Consider the following 15,637-nt stretch of genomic DNA (forward strand, 5'->3'; position numbering starts at 1 on the left):
ACAAACTGCTCATGCCTCAGGATTGTTAAAAGGCATGAGTTAACAGCCATGAACGCACATGAAATATGAATTAGGCAACACTGAAGATATTGTGACCACTGGTGCCAGATGCATTGCTTGTAATGTCCCAGAATTTCCTGTGATTCTAGCACCACAAGAAAAAACACTTCTGACCAGTGGCAGTCTTGAGGGAGAAAATGCCTTATTATGGAAATGGCAGGGGTCACATGAGTCAGGCAACAAGTATGCAAACAAGAGGTCAGTACAATAGTATAGTGATTAATGACTTTTGAATGTGTGCTATAGGTCATTTCATTTCAGCACCACAGACAGCTCTGGAGGCAGCAAACTCCAAAGCCTTGCAGGCAGGCTATTCTCTAAGGTTTCTATGACGCCTCCTTTTATAGACAAGTAATGTATAATAAAGCAAGGTGACACGTGATTAAAAATCTTTCTGTTTTATTATTTACTCTGTCCCTGTGTCTGGCATAACTGATGATTGCGTGTAAATATTAAACTACAATGACAAATAATCCCATCAGTAACTTCTATAAAGAAAAGCACCAAATGACTTCTGAAACAAGGTGTGTGCCTTTTCTCTCCCCTGCCTGGTATAAACAACTGTATTTCCTGTCTGAGAGTGTTTGCGTATTTCTGATTCAGTTGAAATGCCTTAGGTACTAATTATTCTGGAGATTACTCATAACACTCCTTTTAGCATATGGCACCTTCAGAGGTAATAGTGCATTTCTGAGAAATGTGAGGTTTTTCTTTAAATCTGCCTTAATTGATTTTTTACCACATGCAGACAGCGCAAAAAGCTGCAAAGACAACACTGGCCTTAGCAAACTGTTAGCCAGCAGCTGCTAATTTACGCACCCAGCAGACAGAGCAAGATTAGTGTTAATAAGGAGTTGTGTATTTTTCCACCTGATGAATGTAAGTCCAATATTCACTCTCCTTTTAGCTCTGTTTTGGTCTTCACAAACTCCTGAGGGAAATATCTGGCTTTTAGCTGCTAAATGTTTGACTATGTTACCAGCTAGTTGCTAGTCTGTCTGCTGTTTCATTCTGGGTAGGTAGTGTACATTGGGTTTTTAAAGCTTTTTCACTGAAAACAACTGCCTGTTGCTGCTGAAATCAATTTAAATGAGAGTTTTGCCACTGAACCTAAACAGTACATTTATGGGCCGTAAAAGCAAAACAACAAGCTTGAAGATGCTGAAACTGCTGAAACATATAGCTGAGGAAAACTGCAGAGTTGGGTGACATCTCTCTGTGAGTTTGTGAGCGCCCCCCACCCCCCTTCACATAACACATATTCAATCCACTCTATAAAGTAATATTAAAATACTGATTAGTGCAGCTTTAAAAATTAAAGTTCATGTGGGTCTAGCTAAGTTGGCTAAAACAAGTAAATTGTAAAAATGTTTTTTTTAACGACTGTAAAAGCTTTAGAAAGCCTTCTTTCTGAAGATGCAGTTTTTCATTCAATATCAAACAAATGGTTATAGATTTGCAGCTTTCATTCACATTTCTAACTGCGAATTAACACAGTCTCTCTATAGAGTGCCAGAAATAACCAGATCTAATGAAACCTTATGCAAAGCAAGAGGAGAGTGAATAACAAAGAAAAAAGAATGTAATTTCCCAGTTGTTCCACTGGGAAATTAAGCAAAGTGGTTTTCACATTTACAAAAGAGTTTCCCCTCGGGGATCAATAAAGTATTTCTGATTGTGATTCTGATGCAATAAATGTTAATAAAAAATATGATGTGAGTGATGACAAGAAGCCACAGGTTGAAAACCTGTCTGCAATCGTTTTGGGATTTCTGCATTATTGGTTCCTATTAAATTAAACGTATTCGGGAAGACAGGAGAAACAGTAGATGATGTATCTTACAACTTAAACCTATGTTGACTCACCTGACAATATTACACATGTGATAATTGTGCCTGCAGTTGTTTAGAAAGGGTTTCTCTTTGAAGGATTAACCTAGTTGTGGTATTATTCCTTTTTATGTTTGCTCCAATTACATTTTCATAAAACATATCCTAACAAGCAAATGCAGATGAGACTACTTTGCTTTGAAATAAAAGGAATGGCAAGGGTGGAGTTCCTGACAATGGAAATGCTACAGTGCAGTAACAATAAATTGTACTTGAAGTAAACCTAATTAATTTCTCTACCTGGGGTTGACTTGGCATTCACCTTGGCTTGCTGCACCAGGGAGCGTTCTGGTAATTAAATTTTTAAGATTGGAACCACGGGAAGTCAGACGACCCACAGAGTGAGAGAGGGAGAGAGAGAGAGAGAGAGACAGATGAAGTTAAAGAGTGAGGGAGAGAACAGAGAGAGAAGGTCAGAGAGCAATTGTGAAACAATGTTAGGAACAAGAGGGCACTTTGGCAAACAGCAGATATTGTACATGTAGCCGTATGTAATGGGAAAGTGGTGATTTATACAGAATAGCAGAAGTAGGTGTGAGTTGAAAGGGATAGTAGGGAAAAAATAGAAGCCATGCTAGCTGCTTTTTGAGGCTGTGCTTAGGCACATCTGTGCTTTGAGCTAAATGCTAACATCAGCATGCTAATATGCTCACAATGACCTTACCATATTCATGTTTAAAAGGTATAATGTTAACCATGTTCACCATCTTAGTTTAGCATGTTAGCATGCTAACATTTGCTAATAAGCACAAAACATAAAACACCAAGTAAAGCTAAGGCAGATGGGGATGTCACGGTGGCGTTGGAGGAAAGGTTTAAGCAATAGTTTGCCATATTCGGAAATATGGCTATCCGCTTTCTTGCAGAGTTAAATGAGAAGGTACTACTCTTGCCTGTATGTTAAATATAAGGCTACAGCCAGCAGCCAGTTACCTTTGCTTAGCACAAAGCCTGGAAACAAAGGACGCAACTAGCCTGGCTCTATTCTAATCAAAATCCACCTAACAGCACCTCTAAAGCTTACTAATTATCATGTTATATCACGTTTGCTTATCTGGATTGTTGAAAGACACCAGGCATCATCAACATCCTAGCAACTAGAGTTGGCAGGGGTCCACTGCAGAATTGTCTGTTCACTCGATATGGATAAATAATACTGTCAAAACATATGCATTTTGATATAAAAACACTACAATATAACATGCTGATTATGTCATCTATGCTAGGCTATTCTATAGCGATATATTGGAAAAAAAGATGATAAGAAGTTAAAACACTGAAACACTAAAACAGCAAACTGAAGAACTAAAGCGTATCAAAACATCACTTGGCTATCTAGGTATACAATGGAATTCCTAACCACACTGAAGTAATGATTAGTGTTTTAGGTCAGAGTAAAACTGACTGAACCCCCTTTTCAGTAAAGTGGCAGAAAAAGTAACTAAGTAGTTGGTAAAGTTTTGCCTGAAGCTCAGGAATTCAAGGAGGGCGCTTTAAGCTAACATGTCACCACCCACCTGCACAGATACTGTGAAACTTTGGCAACATCACCAACCCCAACTGGTGGCAATAAATCCAGCCGCATTTGCTGTCCCGGCCAAACTCCTCTGCAGCTGGCCCTGCGCCCAGAGGTGATCTCGGGTTAATAGCAGGCCCCACCCCCAATGTTATCTCACCCCAACCCCTGTGTTGTCCCTACATTAACAGTTCCTGCCCCGAGTGGCGTTTTAGGCCTCACCCCAGTGGTGATCTCCACCCTCACCCAACCAGGGGTCCTAGCCCAACCCCATGCACTGGCCACTGACAATAGAAGCGCCACTTCTTGCGGTGTTCGTGGCCCCTGCACCTACATAAGCAATTGGCCCCGCCCCCTTTGTTGGCAGCAGGACCCGCCCCAGCTATAAGTTTCACCCTCCATCATGAAACCAAAAATATTAAATATAAATTTTATAAATGTCAAATGTCCCTTTGATTTCGGATTTTTTTCACAGGACAAGTGATTTACAGAGCAGAAATGTCTGCTGTAGCATACCAAAAAAAAGCAATTTAATTTCACTTGGACTTGGTGAGTATGATATGGTGGACTGTCCTCCACACCGTTTAGCCTCTACAGAGTCAGCTGTCTCCAGGTGGAACCTGTCTGCACTGGCTGGTATTAAAACCTCATCATCTTCCAAACACAAAGACTGGTAGGAAAGGTCAGTGATGATGTTAGCTTCCCAAGGGTGGTGGGAAGCTGACATCACTCACTCAATCACTCAAACACACACACACACACACACACACACACACACATTCAATACATACAATACACAGATAAACATAAACAGACATTAAGTAAATGTAAACACAAGTACAACATCGGCCTTGTCATAACACATAAACATATTCGCAAAAGTGCATATAGATGGAAACATGTCCAACATACCTTAATATTTTCTAGTGGCGGAATTGTTGTACAACCAGGTATTTGATTGTGAAGACTACTTTAAATGGAAAGATAACACACAGTTATATGTCACCTTAGACCGAGAACAGACTACACATTATTTATGTCTTTTGAGATGGTCACTCTGTGAGGTTGGGCAATCATAGAATCCTTAATGACCCTGGAACCATTCATCGTCATTCAGCGGTAGGCTCTATCGTTTTTCTTGACATTTTGTAGAAAGAGTGTGTGGCCACGAAGCATACATATGTGTGCAGAGGGTGACGTCGCACCCACAAGCGTGATTAATTTGGTATAAGTGGTTAAAAGTGTACTGAAATGAAATACAACATAATTCCTTTGTTGCTTCGCCATTCTGACAGTTGTGTGGGGAAGATCTCTCTGTGCTTCTATGGGCGGACGTCATGGAACACATATTAATAGTAATTATAATAATTATGATACATTTAATTTATATAGCACCTTTCATACTCAAAATGCAGCAATTAAAAAAGGAAAGAGCAGACAATTTAAACAACAGAACATTGTAGAAGTTGTTGCAAGAGAAGCCAAAGGAATTGTGGTATGCTAGTCTTTTAGTCAAGGTAGGGCATCATTTGTATTCCACTATGACCAGTGATGGAAAGTAATTAAGTACATTTACTCAAGTACTTTACTTAGCTCCACCTCCAACTACAACATTGAAGTGTCGCTTACATGTGAATGCACCCATAATAATGATCCAATAAAATAATAATATAACACTGACAGCTGTCATTCTGCATGAGTATTTTTTTTTTACTTTAAGTACATTTTGTTACTAATATTTCTGTACTTTTACTTAAGTAAAATTTGCATTGCTTTCACCTGTCATTTTTAAAGAGTGGTATTGTTACTTTTACTTGAAGAATAGGTTTTAAGTCTGTCTTAAAACAATAGTCAGGTGCCCATATGAACACTAAAACAGGTTTTGCTTACATTCACACATTGCATTCCTCCTGTTTATACTGGCCATTAAAAGATCCTTTGCTAATGCGCTTCCAGTGTAAGAGGGGGTCAAAATCCAACATCCTTGTTTCTGTGCAAGTTTATCTGAAGCTTTTACAGGGATTCAGCAGTCTGAGTTAGTCCAGTCAAGTGGATATCTTCCAAAGTCTTTTTAGTACTTTTACAGTAGGTTAACAGTATGAGAGACAATCATAAACATATTGCCTCTACATATTTACCATAAATCACTTTGGTTGAACACCTTATGAGTCATAGACATATAGTATTAAACCTTTGATTTGGAGTCACACACAGACATTGTTTTGTTTTAAGGGGATGAGCCAAAAAGGTTAGTAACCACAGCAGCAGAGTGCATTTCTGATCATGAACTTGCTCACTGTTCCTTCTTACTTTCCTGCTGCCTTTAACCACTGCTCCCCACAGAGGATTTATCAGTAGGCTATAATTACAGACCACAGGTAAAGTGGTAGGGGGGAGTGGTAAGGCCTGCTACTATTAGACTGTAGTATGTTGGAGTACAGTATGTAGTAATATTCTTGATGTGATGTGGTGCCATCTCATGGTAGTAACCTGGTATAACTGTAGAGGCCTGACAAAAGCTAAAATACCAAAGATCTCAACAGAAGATGTTAAGAAGACGAGATATATGTTGCTTTGTTAGCGTGTTAGTGTCTTATCCTATATTATCCTTGTCTTGTTCACATGCAGTTGCTTCTTCAAGTGAAGCTCTGTGTTTTATATGCGCCAGATCTAGTACAGTGTTCAAAGCTGAGAACCAGATGTTTGTCTGTCATGACAAAAAGCCCAGGAAGCAGGGCCAGGTGGCTCTAAAAAGCACCAGATGGAAATAAAAACATCAGCAGTGAACCAGGAATGATCCATAATGGCAGCGACAACTTTTGGACCTAAATCAATCAGAATATCATCTGGATCACCAGGAATGGTAATAAGGCCAAATACCACACTGCCACAAATGTTCAAACTTGGATTTTTAAAAGTCAGATATCTGTTTATTTTGTATCTGTATTCTAACTTGTTAAGCCCTCAGTCTCCTTATTCAGAATAACCATTACTTTGGGAGGTTATGGTGATATTAGATAATAGCATGTCTTTTACATCATAGTCTAGAATTAGGAGCAAATAAATTACAAGGCAACTATGTAATATTTGCTTTGTGGCTATATGTCTATTATATTATGTCTGTCTGTCTGTAATCCTGCCAGTGGAAACACCCTTTATGTCTTGCAAGATAACAAAATACTTGTGTTGTCTTGTGAATTTTGAGTGTGTTTTGTGATGATTTGAATATTATTAACTGACCGTGTGTATTTTTTACACAGGATGACGTTTTGCTGATCCTGTTACTGTATACAGGCTAGTTAACAACTTTTATTGAACAGCTTCTGCTCTGTGTGAGAACTGAGGACGTGTCAGCTGGCCATCTGGAGAGGATTACAGTAAAAAATTGCAGGATTGACCAATAGGGTTTGAACTGTCTTGGTTGTTTCTAGCTCTCACTGTCTTTCTTTCCCCATTCTCTTTTGGTTTTCTCGCTCAAACCTCAAATACACAAACTCAAACAGAGAAGGGAAGGGTGGGAGAGAGACAGACTGAGAGACTGGGAGAGAGAGGGGCTGGGAGGGATCGTGGGTGAGGTTCACTTGGATCCAAATCCACTTGAGCAATAACTGATCAGAGAAACGACAGAACGTTCTGGAGCTGCAACTCTAACAGGACTAAAACGCTTACTGAGCACAGCAGGAGGAAAAAAGATTGTCGTAAGCTGTGACTGAAGCCATACGGGTTGATCTTTTTTTTCTTTGGCTTATTTTCAGTGTGGAAGACTGTTATAGTGGGTTGTACTCTGCAGGAGAGCTTCAGAAGTACAGGAAAAAGGTCTCATTGTCACTGACAAGGCATTTCATACTGAAGTCGTTACTGCAGGAGCAGTAGTTTCAGTGCTGAGTTGTTGACAATAGTGCTAGTAATGTCAGGCAGAGTGCTTCCTGTCCTTCTCCTATCTCTATATCTGACTGTGGGTTCAGTCCAGAGCCAGGGTTCCTCCCAGGATGCCTTTATTATCCAGTACCTGGAGAGGAGACTGGTTCAGATGGAGGTAGGTGCCCGCTGCAATTGTATGTGACATCAGGTACCTGCATCCGTTAGGAGACATCAGAGCACTATAACCTCAACCCTTGCAGCCCTTACTGTTAACTATTGCTTGTGATGTTACTCATACACCTTAAATATACAGTATATTCTACTATCTTGTACTGCTCCGTGTAAGATTTTCAGCTTCTCTTGCTATAATGTTAAAAACACCTGACGTCAAAATGAGCAGATTAATGACACTGAAAATATCACTTGTACTGTGTTTACACCATGCTCAGATCATCTAGGCTGCCCAAAATCTGGCATCATCTCAGCTGTCTGACTGATTTTTATAAAGTCTTCTTGTTATCGGTGTCTGGCTGTGTCAACAGATCTCAAGAATATATCTATGAATATGATCTGTAGAGACACAGTTTACTAAGAGTCATAAAGTTAGTGAACTGACTCAATACTGACATTTCTTTAGCTAGATATCGTTGTGTAACTTACACAACAATATCTAGCTGTAGCAGTAAAATCCCTGAGTGTATGAATTTTGCAATGGTGTGTTTTATTGCTTACATGAGTTTAACTTTTTATTTGTAAAAGGAAGAATGTGTTCTTTCTTCTTTCAAAAGTTAAGTTTATCAGAAAATCCCATGCTTTTTCATGCTTTGAGTGAGACTATGTTACTTGCTGAACAACCGCCATAGACAGTTATGCTAAAATGTAGTAAACAGTAGCACAAGTATAGAAGAATTCATGGTCAGTGAGCTGACCCACTATGTCATTTATACCGCAATACCTACCTAAAGTTTGCTAACATTAGCAAATGTTATAGCTTCCATAACCTACTGGTCATGCCAGACCAAGTAAGGCTGTAGCAGCGAAACTCCTGAGTGTATTGAAATGAGCACAGGTGTGTTTTATTCCTTATGAATTCCTCAATTGTGAGAGGAAGAATGCATTTCTTCTTTCAAAATTCTGTATTCATAACCATTTTTCTCTGTGTCACTGACATCAGGAGCGTCTGAATCAGTGTGAACAAAACACAGTGAGCGTCACCCAGAAGACCTATGACCTCTCCTCTGAAATGAGGGGTTATCTGTCCACTCTCAGTGTTGTGAAGTAAGCCTGTCTGAAAAACTACTTTGCCCCAAATGGACAATAGTAACAAGAAGAAATGAATTAAATAGTATGTGACTAAATTAAGGAACACAGCAGTTACTTAAGGCACGTGAGAACTGAACTATTTTGCTCTGTAGATCAGAGGTGAAGAGCCAGGTGGACAGCCTGTCTGTGCGAGTAGACCGGGTGGAGAGAGAGTTGGAATATCTTGAAAACAAGATTCCCACTCAGTCTGACATTGAGATGGAGGAGGCGCTGCTGGAACAACAGATAAAGGCTGCAGAACTGGACCAGCTGAAAAAGAAAGCCAAAATCAAAGTGGAGAAAGGTAGGAAGTGTGTGTGTGTGTGTGTGTGTGTGTGTGGGTGTGTGTGTGTCTGTCTGTCTAGTGGTCAAGGCTTATGCATTAGAGGAGTAGAATGAAAGAGAAGGAAAAAGTAAAAGAACAAGATAGTAGTCAAAGGACATATAATCGAAGCCAGACAAATCAAAACAGGTACAAAATGTACTGTACAGAATGTTTTGCTACAGTTTGATAAAATCCCATTCATTCATAGTCTTCTCTCCAACATATCCAGACTGCAGCACAGCCCTGAGTCAAATCAAGTCTCTTAAGATTGTGAAGAAGGCAGGAGACACCTATGGTTCCTGGTTCAAGGACCCCTCTGAAGGATCAGCTAAGGTCCGTTCTTTTTGAAGATGACGTAATTACAGTAATAATGGACTGTTTACAGTGGAGAGACAGCTGTGTTTCTTTCTGGGCAGCAGACGGTGTTTATCTTCTCCTCAGTGTGGGGCTGCTCGCTGACCTTTTTCTCATAACAGTGTAAATTAATTAGACGTTTTTGGGCTAATTCACCCTGGATCAGCATATACACTCTTTAACAGTTATATTTGGATGGGGATGATTGCTGACATTGTATCTCAGATGTATCTCAGGTATCTCAGAAATATAGATTTTTTTTCCTATTAAATGAATTAGTGGTTAAACGTCAGGTTTTTATGTCAGTCCATCAGAATCAAAGAGTAAAGCCTTCTTTCTAGACATTCATCAGCAAGGGAGAAATCTAATGTAAAAGCAGCAGAGTTGCCAATTGCATGAATACCACAGATTAAGAATATCATTCTGTCCAAGAATGGAATGTCAAAGCTGAGTTGCACAATACAATTTTCACTCACTTCTCGACTGGTCACAAGTGTAAATCTTTCAGGTCTACCTGCTCAGTGGAATTCATAACAACACTCTGCTGGAGTATGTTTCTCTGCAAAGCTTCGCAGAGAGGACCACCACTCCACCAGCTAAGGTGGTGCAGCTGCCTTTCCACTGGCAGGGGACAGGTCATGTGGTCCTCAATGGATTCCTCTACTGCCACAAGGCAGACACACCCAACCAGATACTGAAGGTGTGTGACTGAAGTAAAGCAATCAAAGCCTACTACTACTGTATGCGTGTTTCCCAGCAAGGCATTTTTTTTTGTTGATTTGCACTGTGTTTGTAAAATATAAAAGGGGCTTAATAAAACTGTTTGTTTATTCTGTGGCCTAGTTGAAGGCTCTCATTGCTAGCAAACAGTTACTGAGAACAGTTACTGACTGCTGATTGCAAGAGAGACTGACTTCAGATCACTTCAGACGAGCTTAGTCATTGGGGAGTTGATTTTCGTCCCATTTCCTTCGCTGCTCTGTGTCAGCTGAGGTCAGTGAGCTAACAATGCCAAAAGAAACAATATTGTCCCAGTAAAATGAGCTGACTTTTCTCAAGATACTGTGTGATCAAGTGTTTTGGAGCACATGTAGTTGCTACAGAAAGTTTACTGGGAAAAAGTTTCCAAAAATCTAATCAAATATACAGTAGAACAATACCTTGTATTATTGAAGGCACAGTATAGACCCATATCCACATAGCTGAACTATTTTTATCATGATTGTAACAGGATTGTCTGAAATATCTCATCAGTTGGATGGATTGCCATGAAAATTTGTACAGACATTTATGGTTACGAGACAATGAATCCCACTGACTTTGGCGATCCTGACTTTTCCTCTAGCGTCACCATGAGGCTGACATTTGTGGTTTTGAGTGAAATGTCTCAACAACTATTGGCTGGATTGTCATGAAATTTGGTTTAGACATTCATGTCCCTGTCAGGATGAATTGTAGTAACTTTGGTGGTCTTTTTTTATATGGCGCCATCATCAAGTCAAAATTTTAATTTGTCCAGTAATTTGGTTCATGACCAATAACCTGCAAACCTAATGACATTCCCATCAGCCTCAGCTGGACTTTGTGTTTAGTGCCAATTAGCTAATGTTAGACTAAGATGGTGAACATGATAAACCTTACCTGCTAAATATCAGCATGTTAACATTGTCATTGTGAACATGTTAGCATGCTGACGTTAGCGTTTAGCTAGAAACAACACTGTGACTACGTACAGCCCCACAGAGTCACTGGCATAGCTGTAGACTCTTAAGTCTTGTTTGTACACATCCAGTTCTGTGGTTACACCATGTCTGACACTACTGAAAAGAAATCCAAACTATAATCATAGCATTTCTGAATTTGTCTCTTTCCATCTAATTACATCACATAAAGGTAGACCTGTTGAATGGTACAGTGGTGGACAGTACACTGCTACCAGGAGCAGGCCGTCTACCAGTCTACAGTCTGAACCCCAACACCTACCTGGATATGGCTGTAGACGAACTCGGCCTCTGGGTCATCCATGCTGACACTGAGTATGGAGGAAACCTTGTCATTACCAAACTGGATAAAGGTAGAGCATACCAGCCCTAAGCATATACATACGTATATAAGTAACGTAACCTGGTCTATAATTAGCATATGTTTTGTTGTTTTTTTTTTTGTTTAAACCTCAGGAACTTTGGCAGTAGAATATACATGGGATACACAATGTAGGAGCCGTGATGCTGAAGGAGCCTTCTTAATATGTGGGACCCTCTACGTGGTCTACAATACACGCTATGGAGGACGCTCCACCATACAGTGTCTCTACGACATCCATGACACCATCCACAGGTTGGATTACACACAGACAGACCAACAAGATACTCAAAGCTTATACTCAAACAAACATGTGCATACACAGAAAACAGGTAAACTAAACATTCAATCACAGTGTTAAACAATCTTTTCATCCAGATTCACACAAGCACCCTTTGCATCCACATCATTATGGTGGTATCAACAACTGAAGCGATTTCTTAATTTGACGCAACATTTTCTCTTTTCTGTACCATCCATCTGCAGTGATGAGAGTCCTGTGATGTTCTTCCCAAAGCGCTACACCAGCCACAGCAGCATCCACTACCACCCCGGAGACCAGCAGCTGTATGCCTGGGACGACGGCTACCAGACAATATACAAAGTGGAGACACGCAGAAATGACCAAGCCACTGCAGAATGAAGACGATCTAGTGTTAATCCTTTAAAAACTTGTGGTATCACTTCAGAAATAATCCAAAATTATGCAATAAACATCACTTATAAAAGCATCAATTAAGGAAATTTTCAATTATTGACGAGTAGTTTATAATCTACTGTTGTTCAGTATAGTGATCCTTTGCTGGCAATGGATGCTGCCTTCATGACTGTTAATCGTTATAGACATTAAGATCATGTCCAAACAAAAGCATTTTATGCATTATGTAGGCTTTATACTTTGTATCACCACAATAAAGTGTCATTTAAACATTTAAGTGTCATGTGTCTTTAAAATTTATAATATTTATAATTCCTAATTAAAACAGGCTTGTGGGATGCTTTTTCAGAAATGCCGGCTCATCAGATAAGCTCTTAGCACATTTGTATATGACATGTTCTGACAGCCTATTAGAACACCGTCTGGACATCTACACACATGTATGACCTAAAATACACATTTATACCTGGACAACTGTCTAGTGTACAGGTAGTTCTACCCACTTGCACCCACATATGCACACACACATTTTGAATATTTCACATGTGGACATAGAGTACATGTATGCTGTTGCTTTAACTAGAGTTTCCAAACTAAATTAACAGTATTGAGCACTATCTGGTACAGCACTGATGTATGTTGGATAAAAATAGTGTTTCTGAATAAACAGGAACTGATGCTCTTCTGAGGTTTGTTACCTTTTGATGGTCTAGAAAGTTGAAGAATGAAAAAATCTAGCTTGAGAGCTGTTTGTAGTTCATTCCCTCTAAAAAGTGCATTGTACTGTAGTTCTGGGATTAGCCTATGGGATAACTAAGTAGGTAGTGGATTGTGTGTTATAAGATTTAAATAAGAAGAGATGTGAGGCAGTTTGGAAGCTTTAACAGTACACTGTTACACTGTAGATGAGATGATTATTCCTTCTTACACACTGTATTATTATACAGAGAGCAGTGATGATGAGTATGAAATTTGTCATCAGTGATAAAGCACAACACACTGTGATAAATGGGGGTTAAGTCCGGAGTGATGATGTAATTCCTTAGTATTTGTGTGTCTCAGTAAGAGTGGTAAGGGCATCATTTAAAGTTTTAATGGCAGTATAGTCAGACACAGGTGGATATAGAGAATATATGGTCTTATCTGCATTTTAAACAAGTCTATGATTAAGAAAGATATCTGGAAAGTATCATCAAAGTGTTTGAAGGGCACCCACTTTACTCTCACCTTTATCTTTCTATCAAGCTTCATTCCTGCAGGATTCCTGCACTTGTGGTTGACCAGTAGGTCAGTATGTGTCTCTCTTCTGCAATTTACCGCAATATTCAGATTTAAATGATTAAAATGACAGTTATGTTGTTGTCATTGATATGACCATGCTGGAATTGTTCCCATGTTATAATGTAGCCTGTCTCTTCCGCTTTTTATTCCCTGACAAATATCCCTGTCTAGTGAATCTACAGCTCAAATCGAAATCCACTGTTTAAACGTCTCTGACTCATCCCGCCCATTTTCAGTTGACGGTGACGTAGAGAAAGGGGCGGGTCATCAAGTGTGACCGTTGAGTTTGATGGCAACTACTCGCTAACTAACAGGCATTGTTGACTACTGTGATTTTTGAAACGGGCGAAAGTGTGTTCAAACACCTGTCTTTTATAACTATGAGGAGGAGAAGCAGTAGTAACGCCAGCAGGAGAAGCTCTACAATTAGAAGACGCAGTGAGAATTTGCGCTTTGATGAATTCGGTTTTGCTCTTACTAAACGAAAGGACCAAAAACTTCATCACCGATGCCATGATTACAGGTGCGGGGCAGGGTAACGTTAGCGTTAGCTCCTGAAAACTAACCAGTTAAACTAAGCTATATTTTAGTTAGCGTTATCTGGAATCGAATTGTCATGACCCTGGACATTTAAAGTTCTTGAAGACAGTTATATTAACTCTAGTATTCACTTTTTTATTCTGGAAGCGTTACAACCGTATTATGTTTCATTTTATTCTTTTCATTCGGTTGCTAACGGGAATTAATTACAGAAAACGTGAGTAAAATTGTGCTAATGGTAAAGTTAAGTTAGTGGTATGCAAGCGCTTTTATACGGAATCTTATAGACAGGTAACATAACTGTTTAAATGTATGTTAGACTGTGCTGTGTCGTTTGAAGTGTATCTCAAGTGATGTCTTGTTAAGTTTGAGCTCAACGTGATATCTAACAGTATGACATAACTACGTGGGACCAATATGGCTATACCTTTAGCTATATAAAAATTAATTGCCAACACTATTGTTCCAATTTCTATTCAACATTTGCTGCAAATAAATAAAATGATGCTGAATTGGTGCTTTCTTGTCAGAGTGGACAAACCTTTGAGACAACATTTAGCTCATTAAGGGTAATATACATTTCTCCATTGATAAAACTTCACAAATTAGTTCTTTTAGGTGGATAAGTACTAACGTTAGTCTAACTGTAGGTTGTTTATACGGTTAACATTGAAGCTGTAAAGCAACACCCCCCCCCCCAAACTGGAATGCTTGATGATTTCAGCGATCATGTGATTAAAAACAAAAAGAAAACAGTGCTTTAATAGTAATTACCAATATCGACCTGATTCCAGAAACTGATGAATCAGTCTAAGCTCACCATGTGTTGTCTCTGTCAGCTACCCCAGGCTGAGCTCAGTGAGGGTGAAAGAGCTGTGTGAGCTGCTCAGCTACTGGAATGGAGCCAGCTTTATCTGCAAGAGCCAGGTGAGACTTGTATAAACTACAAAAACAATCTACCCTCATGTTTTTACCATGCAGTAAGCGTAAACATATCTTGTTTTCTCTCACACTCTTGCGGTGTTTTCAGATTGAGCGATTTATCAGGATGGGTATTCCTCCAAGCCTGCGAGGTAGAGTGTGGAAGTGTCTTCTCGCCATTGACAGAATGAGAGAAACCAGTAACTTCAACTACCAGGTAAACCTGGAAAGAACGGCTTGTGTCACCCTCATGCGAGTAAAGTTGCATACTGCAGTACCAAAATTATGCTGCTGTTGGGAGTGGAAACAAAAAGATTTTTTTTTTTAGAGTTCCACCAGATATTTTAAGACTCACTTACGTTTACTGAGGTAGCGATTTCCAAAATTAAGGTAACGCAGGAGCAAAAAAAAAAAACTTGTAATTATTTTCAACAGCCATCTCTGCATCATTTCAAAATAATTCTTTAACATGTCAATGTTGAAATATTAAAATCAACTACAACTGTGTGCAAGTTGGCATTCATTCTACTGTTCTTTTTACAGCTGAAACAACATACAGTTGATTAATCGATTAGTTGCTCGTCAGAAAAATAATCAGCAACTATTTTGATAATTAATCTTTTCAGCCATTTGTCAAGCAAAAATAGCAAAAAATTGATATACATTCCTTTGTGTCAGCTTCTCAGATGTGAGGATTTGCTGTATTATTGTAAACAGAATATCCTTGGGGTTTAGACTGTTGGTTGGACTAAACAAGACATTTGAAAAACGTCATCTTGGGTTCTCGGAAGTTGTGATGGACATTTGTTCATTATTTTTGACATTTTATACACAAAACGATTAATCT

The 15,637-nt window shown here is 39.2% G+C and overlaps 2 protein-coding genes across 3 annotated transcripts in view; both read left to right on the forward strand.

Annotated features, from left to right (window-relative positions):
- The first annotated feature begins 6,924 nt into the window (after window positions 1-6,924).
- Window positions 6,925-12,320, forward strand: olfml1 (olfactomedin-like 1). Its single transcript, XM_044194268.1, has 8 exons — window positions 6,925-7,502; window positions 8,502-8,605; window positions 8,743-8,933; window positions 9,184-9,287; window positions 9,817-10,008; window positions 11,202-11,382; window positions 11,486-11,645; window positions 11,877-12,320. Exons 1-8 carry the CDS (start codon window positions 7,374-7,376, stop codon window positions 12,031-12,033), a joined length of 1,218 nt encoding a protein of 405 aa, XP_044050203.1. The 5' UTR covers window positions 6,925-7,373; the 3' UTR covers window positions 12,034-12,320.
- Window positions 12,321-13,553: 1,233 nt separating this feature from the next.
- The window catches only part of si:ch211-266k8.4 (USP6 N-terminal-like protein), a 68,158-nt gene continuing 66,074 nt past the window's right edge, over window positions 13,554-15,637 (forward strand). Inside the window, exons 1-3 of one of the 2 annotated variants that reach the window (XM_044194055.1) lie at window positions 13,554-13,852; window positions 14,709-14,796; window positions 14,900-15,007. In XM_044194055.1, coding sequence (XP_044049990.1) covers window positions 13,710-13,852; window positions 14,709-14,796; window positions 14,900-15,007 — 339 coding nt within the window. In that variant the 5' untranslated portion in view covers window positions 13,554-13,709. The remainder of the gene's footprint in view (window positions 13,853-14,708; window positions 14,797-14,899; window positions 15,008-15,637) is intronic. The other variant, XM_044194054.1, reaches the window with a different exon arrangement.

Source organism: Siniperca chuatsi, linkage group LG4 (genome assembly GCF_020085105.1).
Source record: "Siniperca chuatsi isolate FFG_IHB_CAS linkage group LG4, ASM2008510v1, whole genome shotgun sequence".
NCBI classification, from domain to species: domain Eukaryota; kingdom Metazoa; phylum Chordata; class Actinopteri; order Centrarchiformes; family Sinipercidae; genus Siniperca; species Siniperca chuatsi.